The following is a 22,444-nucleotide window of genomic DNA, read 5'->3' as shown; positions in this document are numbered from 1 at the left end:
AGTTTATCTTTTGTAATTATTTGATTATTTCAAAAACAAGAATCTTGTATACAGTGTAGTTTTATTCTTTTTTGGAAATAGAAGCAAATATAATACAGCGCATAACTTTTGTCGCTATCATCTGTAATATCAGTTTGCGTTTTGTTCTCATAAACGACGGAGGCGAGGAAAGGGGAGAGAAAGACGACGAAGAAATGTCCGGAATTAACTACAGTAAATGGGATCATATTGAGGTAGAGTGGGCATAAAAGCATTTCTTGTTTGGTATCGTGTTCATTCAATCAGTTTTTTTTTCAAAGTATGTACAAAGAACTGCAGAGAAACATGAACGAAACTTCGAGAAACGAAAGACGTCCTCTTAGTTTCATGCACAGTTTGAAACATTTGTTCATTGTTAGTTAAGCAGCAAAAGTCCGAATGTTCATTTCTCGTGTTTTTACACCTTGTATTGGATAAGTGTATCCTAACCGCCAAAGCTTGAAATCTACTAACGATCGTTTTACACAAAGTGGCAGATAGAATACACTTACTTGTGTTGGCCTTAACACACAGGTGGTACCGTTTAGTTGTTAGTGGTTTGTAGCATTGGTAATTATGCCTTTATTGTGTATCACTTCAAGGTGTTTGGGATCTTGTTTGCACTGGCTTACTCACAAAGTCAGTCCATACATAATATTCGACAGACTGATTGATCTTTTAGAAACAACCATTAGGGTCAAGTGTTAAAATGAACAGAGCTTAGATTTCTTTGCATAAACCATCCAGCTGGCACCAAATCATAGTAGCTGGTCGCAGAGTTTTGGTACAAATGCAACACTTGCATTGTACAAGTGTATTGTGTTTGGAGTTATCGTGATTCCCTTAAAGAGAAGGAAAATGGTGCTGATCAGAATGAACCTAGGGAAGTGGATCACAGAGCTGTGTACCTTTAATGGTCCAGGTGATAGGGATTTTTAAAAATTTTGTTTTGGCATCAGTTTAAATTAGACCTGGGAGGTAAGGCTCATGGCTTTGTGTGCTACTCAATGTATTTGTTCCTGAGTTTTCAGATGCAGGTATGTTACAAATGTAATTATATTACAAATAGTGATATATGTACAAAAAAGCATGCTTTGCTTGCATCAATTCTATGCAATTTTTAAGTGATTCAAATGAGCATGAATTTTTATTGTTTAAAAGTAAGCAAGAAGTTTACACCCATGCATGCACATAGCACATCACATCTGTAATCATGCACTCCCAGTACAGAGGAATATCTATAAAATTCTGTCATTTGCTTTCTCTTTCATGAGAAGAAACAGCTTCAGACTATTCATGGAATGTAGTACCCTTGCATGAGATAGTTTGCTGTCTCCACTCGGCCTTGTACCAACAAAAAATGTTTGAAAGCAGGGTATTCCAGAATGCAGCTCCTGTGTTATGAAGCGTTATGCTTCCCATGTCAAACTTCAACTTGAAGCATGCAGAGCTGGCAGCAGTTTTCTGCAAGTAGCTGAAGACTCAGATATTTATGACATAAACTGTCCACTGTCAGCACCACCCTCCTAATTGTTAGTAGCCATCATTTTGAGTGTTATAGAATTTTGGTTCACAACATGTTTATCAACCATTGATTATTTTTCGGTCACACTGGAGTATGACTGTAACTGCATCTTATGAACATCTGACTTGTTTAACTATAGATGCAAAGCAACAGCTGAGGAAAAATGTTGAAAAAAACATGCTGTCTAATTTTGAGGATTTTTCCAGATTTCTGATGATGAAGACGATACCCATCCAAACATTGACACTGCTAGCCTGTTTCGCTGGAGGCATCAGGCCCGCCTGGAAAGAATGGCAGAAGCCCAAAAAAAGAAAGAATCGTATGAAAAAGAGAAACAATCGTGAGTTCATTATTGTCTTGAAATGTTCTTTTGTCTCCAAAAGTGACTATAGTGATGCTGCCATTTTTCTAAGACTAATTTTTCCATAGTACTATTATTAATTATAAGTTCTTCTTTGGTACATTACTGAACTTTGTGGTGTCTGATTTTTAGATAGGCCACTTTAAAAGCTTAACTCCATTTTTTTTAAACAAGTATCACTTGGTATCACCGTATTCAGGGACCTAGTCCTGATCACATCTTTTCACATTACAAGAGTTTTCTCTATAAATAGCAAATAAAACTTTTTAAAATATATTTATGTTATATAGATATAGTCAATCAGCATCATTATTTGTTTGTAATCAAATGTTTTCTCAGTATCTTTTTTGCTCCAGATATCAACAGAAAATGGCAGCAATGAAACAGAAGCTAAAAGAAGCAGAAGAGGTTTGTATGGATAAAATTGGTTTTTTAAAAGGACAAGATGAGCGCTCAGCAAAAATTGCTGCAAATATAACATAAAGTATAACAAAAACATTCCAGTAGTATTTTATGATGAAGATGCATGAGAAATATTAATGTTTTTCTCTTAATCACACCTGGATTTGTTGAGAAAATGGTTGCTAGTAAAAAGCTTAAACAAATCACTAACATCAACACTTTCTACACAATTACAAATAATGTTATGGCATAGTCACAAACACATCATTGATCATATCCTTATGCAGCACAATGCTAAAAAAAAAAAATACTGTGAGGGCACCATTGATGTGCATGCTTGAAACAGCAAAAACAAAAATAATTGAGGGTAACAAACATATGAGAAGCTTAAATGGGAACACATGCGAGTAAGTAGTAAATTTTACATGCAGCTAAATAAGGAAGAAATAAGTTTCTTACATTGATAAATATTTATCAAATTTTTATGTTATATATTTAATAATAAGAAGTCTATCAGCATTTGTAAATCTAAAGTAAATGCTGAACATTAACCATCTATCAAATAGAAAAATTACCGAAGTTTGTCTTAGACAAACATACATAACGTAAGCTGCAATGACTGATTATTGTCCATTAAATTTTGATCTGAAGACATTTTACTCTTTAGTCTGCTGAGTGAATTTGGTTGGGCCTTCTAATTTTTAATTAATTTTTTTTTTCACTTCAGCTGAAGCTTCTAAATAAAGTTCAAATCTATAGGGCTATATTGAAAATCAGCCGTTTCATTTTCTGGGCAAGAAAATCGCTTCTTGAACACGAAAACCTGAGTGATGTTTTTTCATTTAACTCTAAGACATGCATAGATTTGCTGGACTGAGCCACTCTTGCTGTTATAAATGCTACTTGCACGCAACAGAACTCTCAAGTATAGGTATAGTAATTTTCTTCTGCTTTGTTAGTGGCTGGTGATAATGCTGATGTTTGAAGGCTTATGTCTTGAAAATTCAGCATAATTATATACCTATATTTTTGAATTATTATTTTAAAATAAACTTAACCTGAATATCAAAAAAAGGTTGCACTATTAAGCCTGAAGTGATCAGGATGCTGGCTTTTTTTTTTTTCAAGTTTGGGGTGTGCATATGCACAAATGATGGATGATTGATGGGGTTTCTATTAAGAAAGCAGCTTGAAGGCATGGGAGATGCCAGATGGTACTTTCTGAAAAAAGTTAACTGAATGATGTCTCTTAAAAAGTGTCGTAATATGTATGTTCATTTTAGTGCCTTTGTTAGACTTAAGTCCACTAAAATGTTAAAACTTTCTATATGCTTCACTGCCACATAAGTGAACTGTCAACAGCCACTGTGAGTGAATTGCAAACTGAGTAGTGTCACAAAATAAGTGTGCACATAAATATAAGGGAAGGAATTGGTGGCTTCACCTGGGAACCTGACTATGAATTACTTCCCTTAAGGAGCTTATATTTTTTTAAAAAAAGTCAACCAATGAGGTATTTCATAATACATGTATGTGAAAGTAGGCAATCAGTCTGTTGATGTATATTGTATATATATTTTAAGATGGTTGCTGGTTGCTTAATTTGACATTTGTACGCCAGTAGCTGAAAATGACTGTAATAGTAATATTTGAAGTTTAATTTATGTTCCAATAAAATTTTTTGTTCTGTTGCGCTTCTTATTTGTATACATTGTGTAAAGTTTTTTTTTTTAATTTCTGCCATATAGCCTACTTCATGACAAGAGCTCACCATTCCATACGGTTACAATTTTTCATTTGAATTTAGTACAAGAAAACTATATTTCTTGAAAATCATGCCACTTAAATCTGAAAAAAAATGCTCTTTAAAATGATGCATCAATGATTATTGTCTTTATTATAGGTTAATAGATCTAAATATTGAAACGCATTGTACATCATGCCACCACTACTATTTTTAATTTTATGTTACATCACTTTATTGAATGACATTTCTATTACAGTCATCAGTTGCTGAGTTTGAGAAACTAAGGCTCGAAATGTCAGAATTGGAAAAACAAGAGGAAGAATTTAGAAGAAAAGAAGACGATCTGAAAAAAGAAGAGCGGGTACTTTTTTTCATGTCCATTTATCTGCCTTCTGAACTCATTCAAGAAATCATTTAGATAGCATGTGTGAATGTTACAGATAATAATAATAAAACTAGCCCATTTTGGCACATATGCCTTTTTTGAAAGAGAGAGTGCCTTTGTAACTTGTTAAGTGCTAGGTGATTTCAACAACATTAGTTTATTCCTTGTTACTCCTCAAGGAGCATAGGTCCGCAACAACACCTCGCTAATGAACCCAGTTTTGGGCAGACCCCCTCAGTTGGGCCCATGTAGTTCCGAATTTCTTTGCCTCACTTTCTACTGTTAATCTTCAGATTTCAGCAACATTTATCATAGTAATTTATGTAAAGATTTGTAGATTTTAATGAAGTAAGGTCAAAATTTCTCTTCCATTAGAATGGTCATTTATGCATATGTTGTGCTCTTGATATTTTTATAGTTAACTCCGTGGAACATTGACACCATCTGCCATGAAGGAAAAACTAAAACAGTAAGTATTCTATTATTTGCCTTGAGTTTGCAAAAGCTGTTCCTTAAAAGTATGAAACTAACAGGCTTATGTTGTGCACATATGAGCCATGTCTGCGTTCAGCTGAAAATTTAATCCAGAAGGCCAAATTTCAAAAAAAGAACTATTCATATATGTGTGTGTGTGTGTTTCTTTAAAATACTTTGACCATATGTTTTGCCATGTATGTGTTGAAAAAGCAACTATATAACATTTTCTAGTTTAATTAGTTTTTTTGGTTTATAATGTTAATTTTCCCAAGTCTTGCCTACTTATTCTTAATGATTATGATTAGAAGTAACAAGTGATTTGTCACAGGTGATCAACAAGTCAACACCACCACCTAAAGAACTGTCTGAAGAAGAGAAGGCAGAAAAACAGGTATTTTATTATTGTGGTGGACTTGATACACACATGCACGCGTACCATCAATGTTGATAATAAAAGTGAGGAAAGGAGCACACATCTTACTTTTGGAACCGGAATACAGCGTGCAGCATCTTGTCTGAAACTTGCATATGCTGTGCAGGAGAATTATCCCTTTGTTGAACAATGAGCATGTATGTTCATGAAATTATCATGAAACTTTGTTTTTAATTCATTCCTCAGCTAGCAAACATTCAGAATATTTCAGGCAGGTATAAAACTTAAAATTGACTTTCATGTGACCTTTGCTTCCTGTTAGAATAAGTTATTTCATCCTGTGACTTGTTGGTAGCATAGAGTCAACTGTACTTCAGTATAAGAAAATTTATCTACAAAGAGATTAGTAGTAAGAAAATCTATGTATCTGATTGATCATTTGTTATCATCTTGCACTTGTATTTGTCAGCTCCAGGTTCTTTATATGTTCAGAATTTATTTTAATGAACCTCTTTTTCTAATTGATTTTTGTTGTTTTTATGTTGCGTGTGTTTCTGTGTTCTGAGTGATTTGAAAATGCAGGTGCCCATTCCGTCAATCAGGTTTCTTTTTGTTTGTCAAGTTAGCTTTTGCTTTTCTTTCTACAATGCAAGTGGTAGTCCCAGTAAGAGCAAAAATTGTACTGATTTTGTCTCTCTGCAGCAAGAGTTCAGCAAAAAGTATAGAGACGATATTCGTAAGTTTGGGATGATGCAAAGATACGATGACAGCTTACAGTATCTCCAGGAACACCCATATCTTGTTTGTGAAGAGACAGCCAACTACCTGGTCATCTGGTGCATTGATCTGGAAGTGGAAGAGGTTGGTTTTGCCAACAATTGTTTTTTGTTGAGATTTAAGTAGTTAATAAAGTGTAATAGACACTTTTTATATCAAGAGCAGATGATTGTAGATGAACAACTAGTATTTTTTCCTGTAATTTTTAATTTTTATGTATACAAAGAAATAATGCCACTTTTTTTTTTAATGCTGTTTTATTTATGATGCTTATTAGGTCTAGGTTCCCACACATCTAGGGTGGTGTTATTGCTTATGTCTCTTTTTGCATCTCCTTTTTATTTAAACATTCACATCGTTATGGCAGCAATAAAACTTGTAAAACATTTATTTATAATAATTTTTTAAAATACTTGTGTGTTTCAGAAACATGATCTGATGAAACATGTTCACATCAGTGTATTGTCATGCAGTTTATTTTGGAGTTAGCAAAGAGTTTAGAGCAAGACCCACGCAGCTGTGTTAGAGCTTTCTTCTCAAGGTACCATTCTGCCCATCATTTTGTAGTCTGCCAACTGCTAAAAAGCTGTTGAATTTTGTTGGGTTTTTTTTTTTTTAAGTCTAAGGATGTATATCAGATTTTATTTATCATTTCATAGAGAAAAAGCTACTAGAAACTTTGTAAGTACAATGTATTGAGAAATTTATTTCTGTTTGGCAACTTTCCTCATATTTATTGTAGTTGCACAGGTGTACTTTGTAACTTTTAATTTTGTTACAGGGGTTTTTTTTTTTTTTTAATCATTCAACCAGATCTTTGTTGTTATCTTTAATACTCATGTAGAATCAAGCTTGGAGAGGAGCAGTACATGATGGCCTTCAATGATGAACTTAACAGTTTTCGCGAGAGAGTAAGGGGCAGAGCAAAAGCTAGGATCGAAGAAGCAATCAAGGAGTATGAAGAGGTACACACCAGTTTTAGATATCTTTCTTCCAGGTTTAGAGGAGAGAAAGTAATAACCAGTGCTATTACCATAGATGTGCCTTACAATTCAGTGGTGATGGGGTAGTAGACTTTGTCCTTAAAATTGGCATAGTTAAATAAGGAAATTAGAAATAAGTAGATATTTTTTTTTAAAGGGTTTTAAAAAAATTGATATGCACTCATCTGCATGAGTGAAAGCTGGATTTGAGAGGTATAGATTTTGTCAAAAGCAGAAATTTCAGTGGATAAGGAAGCTGTGGTTCATTTGCAAGTTCTTGTTAAGAGTGGTGTCACATTTGGTAAGGTGCAAAAATACCCTTCTTGGAAACCAGTTTCATGTTTCATTTTGAAAATGATATGATGGGTGAGAGGCAGGGCCGTGCTTAGGGGCAGGCGGACGAGGCATCTGCCTAGGGCCCCGCGCTTCAAGGGGCCCCGCACTTTTGATTGTAACCTATTGACGAACGTGTAGGCTTATGTTGTAATGTGTATGCAGCGTGCTGTCAATGATAAAACGACGAATCCTGAGGAAAAGTGACTTTAGATGTGTGATCGTGAGCCCCGCACATGCCCTTTGCCTCGGGCCCCGCGGGGGCTAAGAACGGGCCTGGTGAGATCTGACAATGGTGACAGCCCTGGTGTGTATATCACCTAATGGTTTTTGTGGAATGCAAGTAATCTTGCTAGCAATGTTGACCACCCTCAACAAACAAGCTTTTATCCATGATAGAATGCAGAACTACGTGAACCGAAATGTTAAAATGCTAATGATTGTGCTGCAGTTCGACAGGGCTGCTGACCCCGAAATTCCTAACATGCCAGCAGGAACAGGTGCTGATGCACTTTCATAAAATGATGTTGATTCTTTAGTGGAATAATAGCTTGCTGTCTACGTAAGATACCTGAAACCTTGCACCTATTAACAGCCAATAAAAACTTGTAGGGACCGGCTGTTTAGTGTTAGCAACATTGAGCACCAAAAAGCTTTTTTCAACCATGAATTTTTAGAAAGAATTAATTTGCCAGCAAGTTCTCATTCGTGAACTAGGCAACCAACACCGTATTGTGCAATTTTAATTAGTAATATGAATGTAACTGGTTCCTATTTTTTTTCACTTTAAGAAAAAAAAAAAGGTTTGTGGGTATTTTATCTTAAATTGCAACTGGTGTGCAGGAAGAACGAGAGAAGAGGTTAGGTCCCGGTGGTCTTGATCCAGTGGAGGTGATGGAATCCCTGCCTCCGGTAAGAACATAGAACAGGATTTTCTTTTCTTTTTTTGTAGTGTCTGTGCAAACTAAGTTGTTTAATAATTATGTGCTTTTTTTTTTTTGTTTTGCACTGTAATTGTCATGGACTTCGTGTATTTTATATGAACTGTAAATGTTTGTACTGAAGTAGTGTAAAATAAATATAAATGAGGAAAAAAAACATGGAGCAGGAGCAAGACAAAGACTAGCAAAAACATCCCAGAAACCTGTAGCTTACTTCCAGTGCTTAAAATGTTCATACCTGTAAACCTTCCCCTCCCACACACACTTTTTTTAATACAGGAAATGCAGAAGTGTTTTGAGAGTCGGGACATTGGGATGCTTCAAGATGTGGTCATGAAGATGCCCAAAGAAGAGGCAGAATACCACATCAAGCGCTGCATTGACTCGGGTCTGTGGGTCCCTAATGCTGCTGATGCAGAAAAGGCAGATGAAGAGGGTGATGGCAAGGCTGCAGCAACCCAGGATGACAGTGCAGGTGATGACAAGGATGAAACGTATGAAGAAGTAATCTGAAGGGTGAGACCATGAAGATCAACAAATATAAAAATGGTTGCAGTACTATAAGTCAAGTTGCCCACAGCATCATGCAAGATGGCTGTCTGATTTTTTAACACAGCATCATGAAAGAGTACTTCATATTGCCAGAAACAGTTTCAGATTTCTTTTAGCAAGTATTAATAGGGTTAAATGTATTAAATTCATTTCTGCATCCTCTTTATCTGGTTAATCCAGTCCTGTGACCATATTCATGAAGCAAGTACAAGTTTTAATCCACTGTCTAAAAAAGGGTTAATCATGAAAAAATATCTCTGTAGTTATAATGCACTGTCCAGACTCTTATATATTGCATTATTGCTTTACCTCAAGACATGATTACCCCTGGTTAATAACTATGGTCCCAGGAGTAGAGCAACATCCATGGAGTCTGGATGGCACTTTATGACTACTGAAATTATACTTGCCTTTGATTTACCCAGGGGTACAACTTGCATTTGCTTCATGAATATGACCCTTGGAAGTGCCAATAGGCATAAGCTAAGGTAGCAAGCATTTTGCTGATTATGGCTGCATGTTTACCGAGAGGTGATTAGCTGCCTTTTCAAGATTAAACCACAACTGGCTTCTCTTCCTGCATGCATTGTCAGTTGCCTTGATGCTTGATTTATAGAAACATGTCTCCTAACTCATTACTGGAAATTGACACAGCTGTCTTTTACCTTGAGACTCTCACGGCGTGATTAATATCCATAAATGCTATTATCAATTTACCATGTCTTCACACTGCTTTACCTCAAATGATGGATACCTGAATTTAAATGTGAGCTGATGGTGCATGCATTTATTAGTGATTGCTGCATTTTCCAACAGTGATTGTCGCTATCATTTCTTAGCAATGGCATGGGTGGAGAACCCAAGGATATGAAAATGATGGCAAACTTACATGCAGCCTGAAATTAAAAAATAAACAATAAGTGCTGCAAGCACAGTTAAGAGGATGAGATTTGAAAGATCTTGAAGTACTGTAGTCTGTGTAATTAGGTCACCATGGAGCATGACCCATGATTATGAATTGTCATTGCAGATTAAAAAATATGCAAGATTTTGGACTTTATTCCATAGTAGGAAATTGATGACATTTTGCTGGCATGACAGACCTGTGTTCAAATGTCATTTAAGTGCTTTAACTCCAACAGATCCTCACTGGGCTAAAATCTTTTTAGGGTTCATAAAATTAAGGGAGACAGTTATTGTAACTAACAAATATAACATTTTTAATCACCCGATGAACTATTTTTTTGTAAAGTTAATTTGAAATGTTACATAAATGTTTCATGTGTTGCTTAATAAAGACTTGCCAAATTCCAGATTGTGCATTGTTTAAACATGGGCAGACAAGTTGCCTCAAAATCGCTTCGAGTGCAGTAATTGAAATTGCTTTACAAATAATAAATGGGTGACTTATGTTTTGGATAGATCAATGAAAGACTTCAGCTCCATGCAATTCTGGATGAATGTTTTCTCTGCATCATGAAAGAGGTCAGTTTCCACCCCACCTCTGCCATTGGCTGAGGCCTTTACACTGTAAACATAAATGTATCCATGCATTATCCTATTCTTCTTAATCGCCCCCAGTGGAGCATAGGGCCTTAACTACTCCACACCATCAGACCCGGTTCTGGGTGTCCCTTTCCAGTGGACTGATCTCCTCAATGTCTGAGTCTCCCAACACTGCGCCTCCACTGTGGGTTCCAGCCCAGAGATTGTCTTGTTATTTTGACAATTCTCCTATGACTCATGTTATTTGTAGACATTTACCTCCATGATGAAAAAGGCAGGGGTTGGGGTTATTGATCCTGAATTGGAGTAATACTTTTAGTGTACTTTATCCATTTACTAAAAACTAATTTTGCACCCCACTAGTCCTTTCATGGATACTGATGGCTTTTTATATCATGCTTCCGCCCTGCAAAATGATCATGATGAAAATTTTGGCTTTTTTGCTGGTCTCGAATCTTCCGCCTACCCTCTATTCCCTTTTAGAGGGGTGTGGATGGGGGCAGAAGGGATTTGTAGGATGAGCCTAAAAAGAGACACTTCAGAACACAGAATTCTTTTAGCAATTTTATCTAGCCACATAAAGCAGGTAACATAGCTGGTTTAAACAGATGTCTGTTCACCATTTAATGTACAATGTTCTATAAACATATTTTTACAATCACAAGACAAGGACTGTTTTCTTTGGCTTCTTTTGCTTCCTTTTCTTCTTCTTTTTTGGTGGTGAAGGAGCGTGTACACCAGCCTCTTCTTCCTCATCAACATTAAGCCTTTCCATAGCTTCAACTGGGTCATCATCCTTATTGATTTTAACATCACTTTCATCTCCTTCACATTCCTGGGCCAGTTTAGCTGGCATGCGATTAATGAAGTGTTTGCGTACTGAAAAAAAAAAGGGGGGGCAGAGAATGGGCTTTTTTTTTTTTACTCTTGTCATTGAAACTAGGCACTGAACCAGAACTAGGCATTAAGTAACAAAGCTAACAAATGTCTTCCAAAAAAAGAATGACTGCACACATTTCTGATTAAAAAAAAATGCTTTTTTTGAATTTCTGGATTAGCAAAGCACCAAGTTGGTATTTAATTTGTGTTCAATTGTGATGCATATTCTGAAATAACCATATGTCATCTTCAAAATGGTGGTTTCTTTCCTTGGTCTAATTAAAGCATTAATCAAAAGTAAAAATAAAAATACCTGCAGCACTCTCTCGAATATCCCACACTTTCACCTCACCTTCTCCACCGAAGGCGAAAACAAATGGGGCATCTGGGCAACAACCTGCGCTATGGATCTGACCCTGAAATATTACCAGGGATTTAAAGATACTTATTTTTACTGCATTTATATAGCACCTTTCTCCAGCACTGACTAGCTCTAAAACTCTTGACATACATGAAGGGCACAAGCACACTTGCAAACACAAACATGCCTCTGCACAAAAACACACCAATACAGGAAGTTCAAGAATCCACAGTACCTTCGAGAAAACCACCAATGTCAGTTTTTTTAACTGAGCATGTGATCATACCCAAAACTAATTAAAAAAATTACATCTTGTAAAGGAAGGAAAAAAACCAGAAGAACATTAATGGCATTGCTATGACAACTGCTGCACAAAGGGATCTTTAAAAAAAAAATCATCCTGAACTGCAGTGTTAGGAAACGCACCATTCTCATGTTGCGAGATAAAATGCACGATGGTTTGCTGTCTAGGACATCCCACACCTTCATGGTTTTGTCCTCAGAAGTTGTGACAAGCAAACCTGGTATCTGGGAGCTAAAGCACACTCCTGGAATATACAACCATATAAAAGGTGAAATAATTCTCCAACCACATACAATAACCCTCTACATTATTTCATAGTTCCAAAACATTTCAACAGACTGTATAAACAATGAATGTTCAAATGAGTGAACTGTCTACCTGTGACGGTTTTGTCATGGGCAGACAAAGTGAAGACAGGCTTTTCACTCCTGATGTCCATACAGTATATCATTCCCTTATCGGTGCTTGCCTGATGATAATAATAATGAGGATTTGTATAGTGCCTTTGCAAAGATTTGCTCTAAAAGCCTTGCATAAATCATAATTTGACTAAATCATCAACAACCATGCACCCACATTTGCATTTAACAGAAACGCTCATGTCTACAACATTCACTCATACACAAAGTAAATTATAAACATGTTATGCATCTTATGACAAGAAAATGCAATTTCCAAAACTGTAAACTCCTTCAAGCCATCAGGTTGTGCACATTATTAGTGTTTGTTTTCACAGTGGCATTTTGAGTTAAAGGTATGAAAAGCAAGTAAGCTCTCAAAAAAAAAAAAAATCCTCACCAGCCTTTATGCCATGTGTTTTGTGTGCAGTATGTTATGGGTGGTGTTGTCCATAAGTGTATGTTGGTCTCTTAGCTCGCTGTGTGCTATTTTTAATACTTTGAACTAAACAACATACTTAGAATCAATTATTACTATTGTACCAACCAGACACTGGATAGGATTGTGCACATTCCATATTGCTCGCTCAACCTCTCCTTCCACACTCCAGCTCTTGTGGGTGTCACTTGGACTTCGACAGTCAAACACTTTGACTGTCCTGTAAATGTAATTAATATTCACTATATGTGCTACAGTGCTCAAATACAAGAACTACAAAAATATTTGGTTTAAGCCATCATAAGAAGATAAAAGAACAATACATTGCATTTCAAGTCTGCTCCACTGTCTTGGGACAGAATGCAGTTGTCAACCTTTGTAACCCTTTTTTTTTTTTTTGGACTGTACCTTAACCTTCAGTAGTGAAAAATAAGTGTGCTTCAAATAACCAAAATGGGGATGTGGGAATTGGTGTTTTATGCCAAGCCAGCAACTAAGGCTATATCGCAGCAAGGCAGCCAGACCTGTAAACAGATGCCACAGTCAGAGAAAGAGCAGTGTGCCGGAGACGAGCTGAACCCAGGACAGCAAATACTCACTGTATTAGTGACAGGCGCTAACCACTGCATCCACCAAAATAGCGACAGGTAGAATGATAAATGCCAAACAAAACCTAAATTTATCCACAAATGTCTACATACATACCCCACAAATCTTTTATTATATGTATAAATGTAGTATTACTTACTGATCAAATGAACCACTAAGTAATGTCTGGGATTCCTGTGGATGCCATTTCACACACTGCACCTGTTGAAAAATACAACTTTACACTCCTAATGTAAAAGTAGGCTTAATCAAATTCTCAATGAAGGTTGTAAAGCTTGACATTATTTTCTCAATAAATTGCTCAAAACATAATAAGTTTTGATAGCCATAAAACTATAAACACAAGCATGATTCCACTTTGCCTTTGTAGATATGCTAATTTTTTTTTTAACCTGCCAGAGAAAATATTTACTGACTTTTCCTAAAAATAAATGCATGCCTCATGAATAATGCAACTGTATGTAGTTGCTATATGACTGAAACGTATTGAATACATACTTAAATCAGAAAGACAAATTTTCTGAAATGTCTGATTAACTCATTCCTGTCCAGGCCCCAATGTGGTAAACAGTGTAAGCAAGCCTCTATATGCTTCGGTGGAATTCATGTATAATATTGTTTCCCAACAGTGTCACAGCACTATCTTTCCTTTATTTACCTATTCAAACAGCAAAGATTGTTAACAACACCCTGCTTCATTTTCAGTATGTGTCATGATGGAGTTAAAATATATTCTTCTCAGAACTCACCTTTTCTTTATGCTGTGTTAGTGATGTAACTATTTTTCCTTCAGAGAGATCCCACACACCAACTGTAAAGTCAGCTGACGCACTGGCCAGTACATTCCTATGACAAAATGTTTACTTTCAATGTGAAAATTAAAAACGCCACACTAAAATCCCAATAAAACATCAGATATAACTTCTTTCATATTGAGTTATCTCAAATTATGGCCATTCTTACCACAAAGAAGTGAAAATAACTTATCACGTCATTGGAAATGTAAAGCAATTTGACATCTTTTATACGCATTCCACACAGTTGAAAATTATGCAAGTTCAAGATGCAAACAAGTTGATTTAAAATCTTTACCTTACAGTGTGATTCCAGGATAAGTCTAGCACTGCATCAGTATGACCACCAACTGAAACTTTCTGTGTAACAAAAATTTGCACTACTATTTATCAAGACCTGCTGACATGTATAAATGTTTTAAGTAGAATACATTCACAGCAACTAAAAGGCATTTCATCCCTTCCCTAGCCCTGTTCTGCTGAAGAGAATGATAAGCACGTATCATGCAGATCAGATGTGCAAGCGACACAAAAAGTCTGTGCATCACCTGGTAAATTCCTGGTTATGTATGATTACCTTCCTTTCATAACTCAAAAAGTTATTTTTATGCTCTTTCATAAAGAGTTTCATACTAAGCCACCAAGTGTGTGGTTTTTCAACAGTGCACTCAATCAATAAATCCTTAATGTGTGATCTAATATCTACCTTCTTTGCCTTCTTCTTCTTTTTAACCACTTCACCCAGTCTGGCAACAGGTTCAAGAGACTCCAAGACATCAAGATCCCAGATCTCAATAACTGGCTCCATTGTCCCCAAAGCAACAAAATTACCTGTTGCAAATTCCATTATCATGAATTTATATTATAAATCAAGGGAACTATATTTGGTATCCGAATATGACATGAATCCAATTCATTTTTCTTGTCCTTGAAAACAGCATCAATGGCTTTCATAAAACTGGAGGGAAACTCTTTATTTTCTCCAATCTAAACAATAACAAAAATAAATCAAATAGCTAAAGTTCGGTTTTTATTAAGCACTTAACCATACCCATGCTTCCATCAGCTACATCATAGTTCAGCCACTCCACTGCCAATGGGAATGAGGCCAACAGGTAGTCGTGATGAATGTACAAGTTTCCAAGCTCTTCATTGTACACTGTAACAGAAAACCCATTTTGTTAGATATTTTAATAATAATCTTGCACCTAAATCATTTTTTTGGTTGGTAGTGGCACTATTTGATCTGAACAAAGTTTAAAGGAAAGAATGAATCAACTCCTGCTTAAAAACAAACAAAAGAAATAATGTGTTTATCAACAATATCATGAAGTGGTTTCCGCAAGTTTTTACCATGAATTTCAAGCACACATGACTCGTCGTGGTATCGGCCATTGATGATGAGATTGTCTGTAGGCTTGATTACATTGTCCTCACTGTCACTGTCCTCCTAAAACATTTAATCAAAACATCTGACAGCTGCAGATTTTATGCATGAAAAACTGTTCAGTGCTTCAAAAATTCTGCAGGAAAATCCCCTCCCAAAATTTATAATATTAATTTATAAATTTATAACATAATGATCTGCTACTATACTGAATATCACAATTTTGTGAATATTTAACACAATGTAAGTTCTGTCTAAGCATGCCACATGAGAATTTAAAGCATAACATTAAAAAAAAAATCTCAGGCTATAGTGTATGTTCAGAAATAGTTCACACTCTGTGCTCTGTTTAGTTCAGTTCTTTCATTGAAGTTTGGGTAGTTTATACATTTTATTTGATTTTTTTTAATTTATGAATTATCTATAAGAACTAATTTTTGGCATATCAAAACAGCATAAACAAGAGCAATAACATTTAAAAAACACAAAATATATGCAAATAAAAAAAACTCACGTCATTTTTCAAAGTTATATAAGGATCGTCTTCACTTGTCACAAACTCACAAACCTCGCCTATACCAGTCAGTGGATTTCTTTCTGAAAAAAAAAAAACCCAGAATAATTTCTTGATCCAAGAACAGTGGCTAACAGAACAGCTCATGTCTGGATATATTTGTTGAACATCTTAATCTACAAATTCCCTTTTTATAATAACATTTGCCTTAAGATCGGTGTAGAATGGGCTGGGCGTCTTAAAATTCATCAAATATTTTGTTCCAAGGTCATAAATTATGTATATTAATGTATGTATTATGTGTTCAATGTGTAAGACAGCAGTTTTTAATGTTGAAACACATGGTGGACCTGTTGGACACAAGCTGCATTTAACTACTACAGTAAAACCTCCCTGTTAAGACACACTAAAGTCCACCAAAATCAGGTCATAACTTAGAGGGGTCATAGTAGGGAGATCAACCAGTCTTTCATTCCAAGAACCATGAATTCAAGTACCTATAAATTCAAGCTCATTTAATTAAACATTGAAATAAAGCTCTTAAAAACCATATGGTAATGCTTTTGTTGTTAACTTGGTCATACTTATTCCGCTGCTGTTGGCTGTACTGAAGATTAATAACTCTCCAGGTAACACAATTAATACATATGCACTGTGTCAAACAAAGAGACTCTCTTAAAATGCACTATTTTTATTCTTAAATGTGGTTTTTGCAAAAAGTTGCAACAAAGCACAAACAGTGGGCAACAATAATTCGATCTTTATAGATACATGACGTCTCTAAAAGATCGTTAATGCATAATTGACTGATGTGCGCTGGTCAAGACAGCAATAATCAGGGGTGGGGAATTTCAACAAAATACTACTTCGCCTCAACTATATTGAATTCAAGATCACGGTGCTTTACTATTGTGTTGTTCTTGGCTTTGCCCCAATTTGTTTGAGCTTGAGCTGTCATACCAGCATCACAGGTCAGTCCACTTGGCCCATGCCGGAATTCTCTCTATTCCATTTATCAAACTGCAGATGTTTGGCCATTGCTTTTTTTCCTTCTCCAGCCCCAGTATTTGGAATGGCCTAGCTCTATCTCTCCACACAGTGGGGTCAGCACATGCCTTCTGATCTTAAAAACATATCTATTTCGGAAATACCTACTATAGTCCATCCTTTGGTCCTTTCCTTCCCATACTCCTATGTTCCTTTGTGTTCTTGTTTTGCTAATCGGTGAATGTTCGTTTATGTATGTTGAGCTTGTTTGTACTACATCACACAGCCTCTTTCCCCACTGCTCGTCATCTCTTGTGAAGTGCTATTATTATATTGACTGAACTAAACTGACCATATCGACTTCCTATCTGAGTTGAATTGACCACACCATAATAATAATGTTCCATATAAGACCACATATCAACACTGAAAGTCAAATTGTAATTAAGAGGGGGGAAAAATGGGGGAGGTCTTAAAAAAGAGGTTTTGCTATATTTGCGTTGCAAATGTCTCCATATGTTTCACTATTTCAATTGTTTGTAAACAGTACTAATGCAAGGCAACAAGAAGTGTGGAAAATGAAAACATTTAAAAGAACTTATAGCCTGATTGCTAATTGAGACTTAAAAAGACTTAAGTTTGAAAAATGTCTATTAGAAATCAAACAACAAACAATCTGGTTTACTTATTTACCTTCCTCTTCCTCATCATAGTCATCCAAACCATACTTCTTGATGAAGTCATCATCATCATCATCAGAAGGATTTTCCCTTTTCTTCTTATCCTTTATTTTCTTTTTCTTCTCTTTTGAAGTCTTTAAGGGGTCATTTCCCTCTTCTGTTTCTTCGATTTCCTCGTCATTTTCCTCTCCTGAATTATCATCAAGGGCCCTACATTGGATCATATAATAGTAAAATTCAAAGATGATAATTGCAAAAAAGCTGACTTTTTGTTGTCTATATACACTTATAAGGTTTAATAATTAGCAGTTATGGTGCATATACATATAGTCACACACTTTATGCATTCAAGAGGTTGAAATAATAAATTTATGAAAATGTGAACTCTGGTTTCTGACAAATCCAATGAATTTTGCATTCTGAATTAAATTCTTACTCTTGAGCTTCTGAGATGAGTCTTTTTAATTCATCTTTTTCCAGCTGAATCTGTAAAAAAAAAAAACAACCAAAAAAGGGATCACTGAAAAACTTGTAAGGATTGGTAATTGGCCATAATTATTTCCATAATTACTTGTACATAATTGCTACTTGCAATAGAAAGGGAGCAGAGATAAGTAAAAAGACTGGCAGTGTTAGAGTTACCTGGCCTGACCTACAGGTGAAATGCATCATTAGATGATCTTTTTTAAGCATATCTCGCTGATCCACCTGGTTAATCTCCAGATAAGATGACAACTTTTGATCTATTGCATTGAGTCATGTTTATTTTTGTGCAGTGTCAGTTTAATAAAATAGTCAAACTTTGTACTCTTTCTCCCTTTAGGGCTGACATGAGATCAATGCTAGAGGAATTGTTCCTACAATGAAAAATATATATGCTTCTGAGTAATGTACACCTACCAAACAAGACCATGATAAAGCTATAAAAGAACAAATATTCCTGCCAAATCTGCCAAGGGCTGGTCAAATGGTATAATTTTGCATTAATTATTGCCCCCTACCTGCCACAAACACAGCTACAATCTGATTTTTTGTAAGATTAACCAGATAAATGATGATTATAATAACAAATTCATCAAGTGTAATCAAGATATAAAGCAAGAAATAAATCTACTGCTACAAAATTTATATGAAATATAGCCACACTAACATTTGCAGAAATGTCTTTGCAAACATATAGTGGCCTTCCAGATTGTTTCAAATACTAACATGATTCCAAAGATTTTATTAAGCTGTTGAATGCTAAGATCTTTAGCCTAAGTCCAGACCCTGTAATATGAAAGAAATAGTGGAATGGTACACATGCCGCTGGTTTAAATGAAAATCCCTAAGTACCTATTCTATTTTTCAGATTTTCAAAAATCCAGGAAAATGTGCACAGCTCATAGACATAATGTAATCAATTTGGAATAAAATTATGAAAGGACTTGTACATATAAAATACATCCGATAATTTAATGCGGAATGTGTTGCTAATAGTAATGCACAACCCCATTATCAATTTATAAGCGAAAATCTGAAGATAAGGATGTCAAAACATCAAATCGATTTTCTTCAGTGCGAGAGTGTATATCTCTGAATTCAGTCCTGACTAAATAATACTTTAAAAAGTAAAACATAAATCTGAACAAAACAGCTGAGCGAAGACAGAGTGAGAGAAAGTCACACCTTGTCTGGATTTTTCTTAGCAATTCCTCGTTTCACCCATGCGATGCAAGGTACAATGCTTGGTGGACGATTCATCTTCAAGCGTATCAGGTAAAAACCATTAAGTACAATATCTAATGACAAAAGATTATCAATATACACACGTGTTTTACTTTCTCTCCGGAACGATTCACTTATCTGCCCTTTGAGACATCCCGTGAGAGTTACGGTTACTGCTAGCTGACTCGTACAGTACCGTGTGCGCCCGTTACAGTCGCTCATCCTGCGACTTGTACACTGCAAACGCGCTGTAACATGGCGGCTGGTATAGAAGAGAGGTTTTGTACTAAATAGCACATGATACCAAAAAAATATCTGATTACCCAGAATCGATTATTAGCTTAAAAAACAAATGGTAACAATAGTGTGTGGGTGACACTGATCAGAGGTAACGGACGATGAGCTCCGGTAGAAGGCTCGGGTGTTGGTGGTACGCGTAACTGAAATTTTCCTCTTTTGTGCTTTCAAATTTTCATGTAGTGGTGGGTTGCAACTCGTATAGTCTTCATGAACTTTAAGGTTCATTCAGGTTTATTTCTGTTCCGTTCAGTTTTTACCCCCTCACTTTAGGCCACATGGGCGGACTGTAGCGGCCATGTTTGTGCGAGAGGCGTACTATCTCAAGCATTGGCCAACAGACGCCTGTAGCTCGCAGGGCGTGCAGGAACGAAAACAACGTAGGTTGTGGCACGCAACAGGAACTGCTTCTTCTGTCCTCTTAACTTTTAAAATTCTTTTTACCTTTTGTGAGTGGCAAAAGTTCTTTGTTGTTCTTTTTATTGCTCTACCATCTTCCCCACCGATACCCCATATCTCTAGGTGACGTCAGAAAACTTGGCCCCCAGCAAGATTTGGGCTATCATGTCTGTGTAGTTCTACTGGAACCAGAATAGGCTATCCAGTCCTGTCAAGCTGTGAGGCCTGACTGAGGTGAAATTCTTCTCTCGCCGCTTTCCCTGCCCTTTCCTCGCCTACTTCAAAACTTTAGTCCGAGGGAATGGTTAGAGCACTGGCATCCGGAACCGAGAGGTGTGCCCGCTCGATACCCGTGTGGCGCAGCAAATTTTTCCAGGTTCAACCAGCTGCCGGGAATGAGAACCTGATTTCATAGAGGGTTGAGGTAAGGAAGCGATGGAGAGGAGATGACCACCGCCCTCATACAAAGCTGGACCCACGAAAAGTGGTCTCTAAATGGGGTGCCAGATGGTGGGGTGGTTAAAACGCTTGCTTGTAACCACTGCAGTGAGAGGCCCTAGGTTCAGATTTGGACTCGAGTCTCTCTGTATGTGACACCAGTTCAAAGGGCCTGCCGTTGGTCTCTGTTTTCCCCATCGCCTAATAGTGCGAAATCACCTCTAGGTGGAAGCACTTTCCCGCGTAACACAACCAACAACAAACCAGTGAAGTCCCGAATAGTTCGCTCGCCCAAAGACCTATTAAAAAAAAAAAAACAGTGACGGGACGGGACGACCCTATCCTTTTTACTTAAAGTAACTTAAAGATGGGAAGATCGACCTCTACATATCGCAAAACTGATCAACCGAGCTTTGTACCTCTTACGAGATGTGTCAATCCCAATGACTTATCAAGCGCGTGTTATTGTATCGTCTTCAGGCGGCCCAACCTATAAATAAACACTGCAAATAAGTGATCGAAGACGGTGTTTATGGGCTTCCTTCTCCCACTTCGTCACCAGCTCGTTGCGTCACGTGTTACCATAAAAACAATCGCCTGCACATACAGCTTGCCTGCTGCTCTGCGGGGAATTCCCGCCTTTTGGCATACATTGCTGTGCAGTGACGAGGAGACGAGTAACGAGGTCGGTCTGTCTTCGGGCGTCTGTGGTCAAGGTCGGTGCAGCACAATGTGTGCAAAGCAACTCGGCAGACGACGTTGGCGGGAGTATAATTATCAACAATAGAAGATGTGTGTGTGAGAGAGAAAAAGAAAAAGAGTGTGAGAGACTTGACAACTTTAATGTCATTAACTGTCATTATGACATGAGAGAGATTCAAGCATACTATTAACAAAGAATATAAAAACCAACAAACAAAAATGAACACATATCTGACCAACAGGCACCCAAAATTTATAAGATCATGTATTTATAACTGGAGGTACTTTGTTCCATCTCTTAAGAACTCAGAAGCATACATTTTGTGTAATGCTGTCAGTGTTTATTTTTTAATACATATTTTTGCATCCACAATATTCTAGAAAGCTGCACAATTAGTTTCAGCTTATGTCTGCTGGAATTGTTTTTGCTCTAAGTTTACTTGCCTCGGCTATGTATTTTGTTGCAGAAATAACATGATTTCATTCATTAGTGTCAGCACCTCCTCTGCTTTTTGTGTTAGATGTTCAGTGGAAACTACATCTTGCACAAATAGTTTTGTGCGATTCACAAGTGTATAGAAAGTGAACATCTTCAATGACATTTGTTTTATTACATAATGGAGAGCCTGTTTGTATTGTTGCTTTAGGGTCAAACCACCTCTGACTGGCATCAAGACCCATGGGTCTTGTTCTCAGTCTTCTGTGCCATCTGGATGTTACAATTAATAAATATTTCTCTGGCTGCACATTATCACTAAATGAAGAGCATTATTAATATTTTTACTATTTTCCATTTCTGGATGTCTGGATTGGTAAAAACAGCAAGTGAGACAATCCTCAAATTCTGATACAAACATTTTATCGTCCTCTACTTCTTGATGAAGCAACACCATAACTGTTTGCTGCAAATATTCTTTTTGTATCTAATTGCTTAAGTGTGTTTTTCAATTTTGTACTGTCGTATAAATATCATACACCTGTGAACTGCTCTAATTTTTTTTTCAGGACACCCAGGTACTGAAAAATAATTCAAACTGAAAAAATAATGCAATTGTGGTTCTAACTATATAGTAGTGGTTTTTGTATCAATGAATTCAGCTTGTTGAACTCTCTTCTGCAATGCACTTTATTTCACAGCTCTTCAGACATAAAAATAATGTATCTTTTGA

At 36.4% G+C, this 22,444-nt stretch overlaps 2 protein-coding genes across 2 annotated transcripts; one reads left to right on the top strand and one right to left on the bottom strand.

Moving 5' to 3' along the window:
• The first annotated feature begins 54 nt into the window (after positions 1-54).
• LOC112566823 (hsp90 co-chaperone Cdc37-like) lies at positions 55-10,187 on the top strand. Its single transcript, XM_025243206.1, is given in 12 exon segments — positions 55-233; positions 1,750-1,883; positions 2,261-2,312; positions 4,310-4,414; positions 4,857-4,907; positions 5,244-5,306; positions 5,991-6,149; positions 6,492-6,513; positions 6,516-6,606; positions 6,910-7,030; positions 8,225-8,293; positions 8,602-10,187. Coding segments are annotated over 12 exon segments (1,140 nt in total). The 5' UTR covers positions 55-194; the 3' UTR covers positions 8,836-10,187.
• Positions 10,188-10,931: 744 nt separating this feature from the next.
• LOC112566821 (periodic tryptophan protein 1 homolog) lies at positions 10,932-19,614 on the bottom strand. Its single transcript, XM_025243198.1, has 15 exons — positions 19,401-19,614; positions 18,169-18,218; positions 17,746-17,942; positions 16,066-16,148; positions 15,518-15,614; positions 15,216-15,323; positions 14,871-14,995; positions 14,463-14,524; positions 14,120-14,216; positions 13,510-13,571; positions 12,870-12,981; positions 12,303-12,393; positions 12,047-12,168; positions 11,573-11,675; positions 10,932-11,259 (listed from the first exon to the last, which is right to left on the bottom strand). The coding sequence occupies exons 1-15, from the start codon at positions 19,473-19,475 to the stop codon at positions 11,039-11,041; spliced, it is 1,605 nt and encodes a 534-aa protein (XP_025098983.1). The 5' UTR covers positions 19,476-19,614; the 3' UTR covers positions 10,932-11,038.
• Positions 19,615-22,444: the final 2,830 nt, after the last annotated feature.

Source organism: Pomacea canaliculata, linkage group LG6 (genome assembly GCF_003073045.1).
Source record: "Pomacea canaliculata isolate SZHN2017 linkage group LG6, ASM307304v1, whole genome shotgun sequence".
In the NCBI taxonomy this organism is placed as follows: Eukaryota; Metazoa; Mollusca; class Gastropoda; order Architaenioglossa; family Ampullariidae; genus Pomacea; species Pomacea canaliculata.
This window is presented reverse-complemented; position numbering and strand designations above follow the sequence as displayed.

Bases quoted from the DNA above. Each gene is read 5' to 3' on its own strand.
- LOC112566821 (XM_025243198.1), bottom strand. From the start codon at position 19,475: ATGAATCGTCCACCAAGCATTGTACCTTGCATCGCATGGGTGAAACGA. The intron at 15,324-15,517 runs GTAAAAACTTGC...TTTCTGTTACAG, and splicing joins ATGTGTGCTTGAAATTCATG to TGTACAATGAAGAGCTTGGA. The intron at 14,996-15,215 runs GTATGGTTAAGT...AATTTGCAACAG, and splicing joins TGTAGCTGATGGAAGCATGG to GTAATTTTGTTGCTTTGGGG.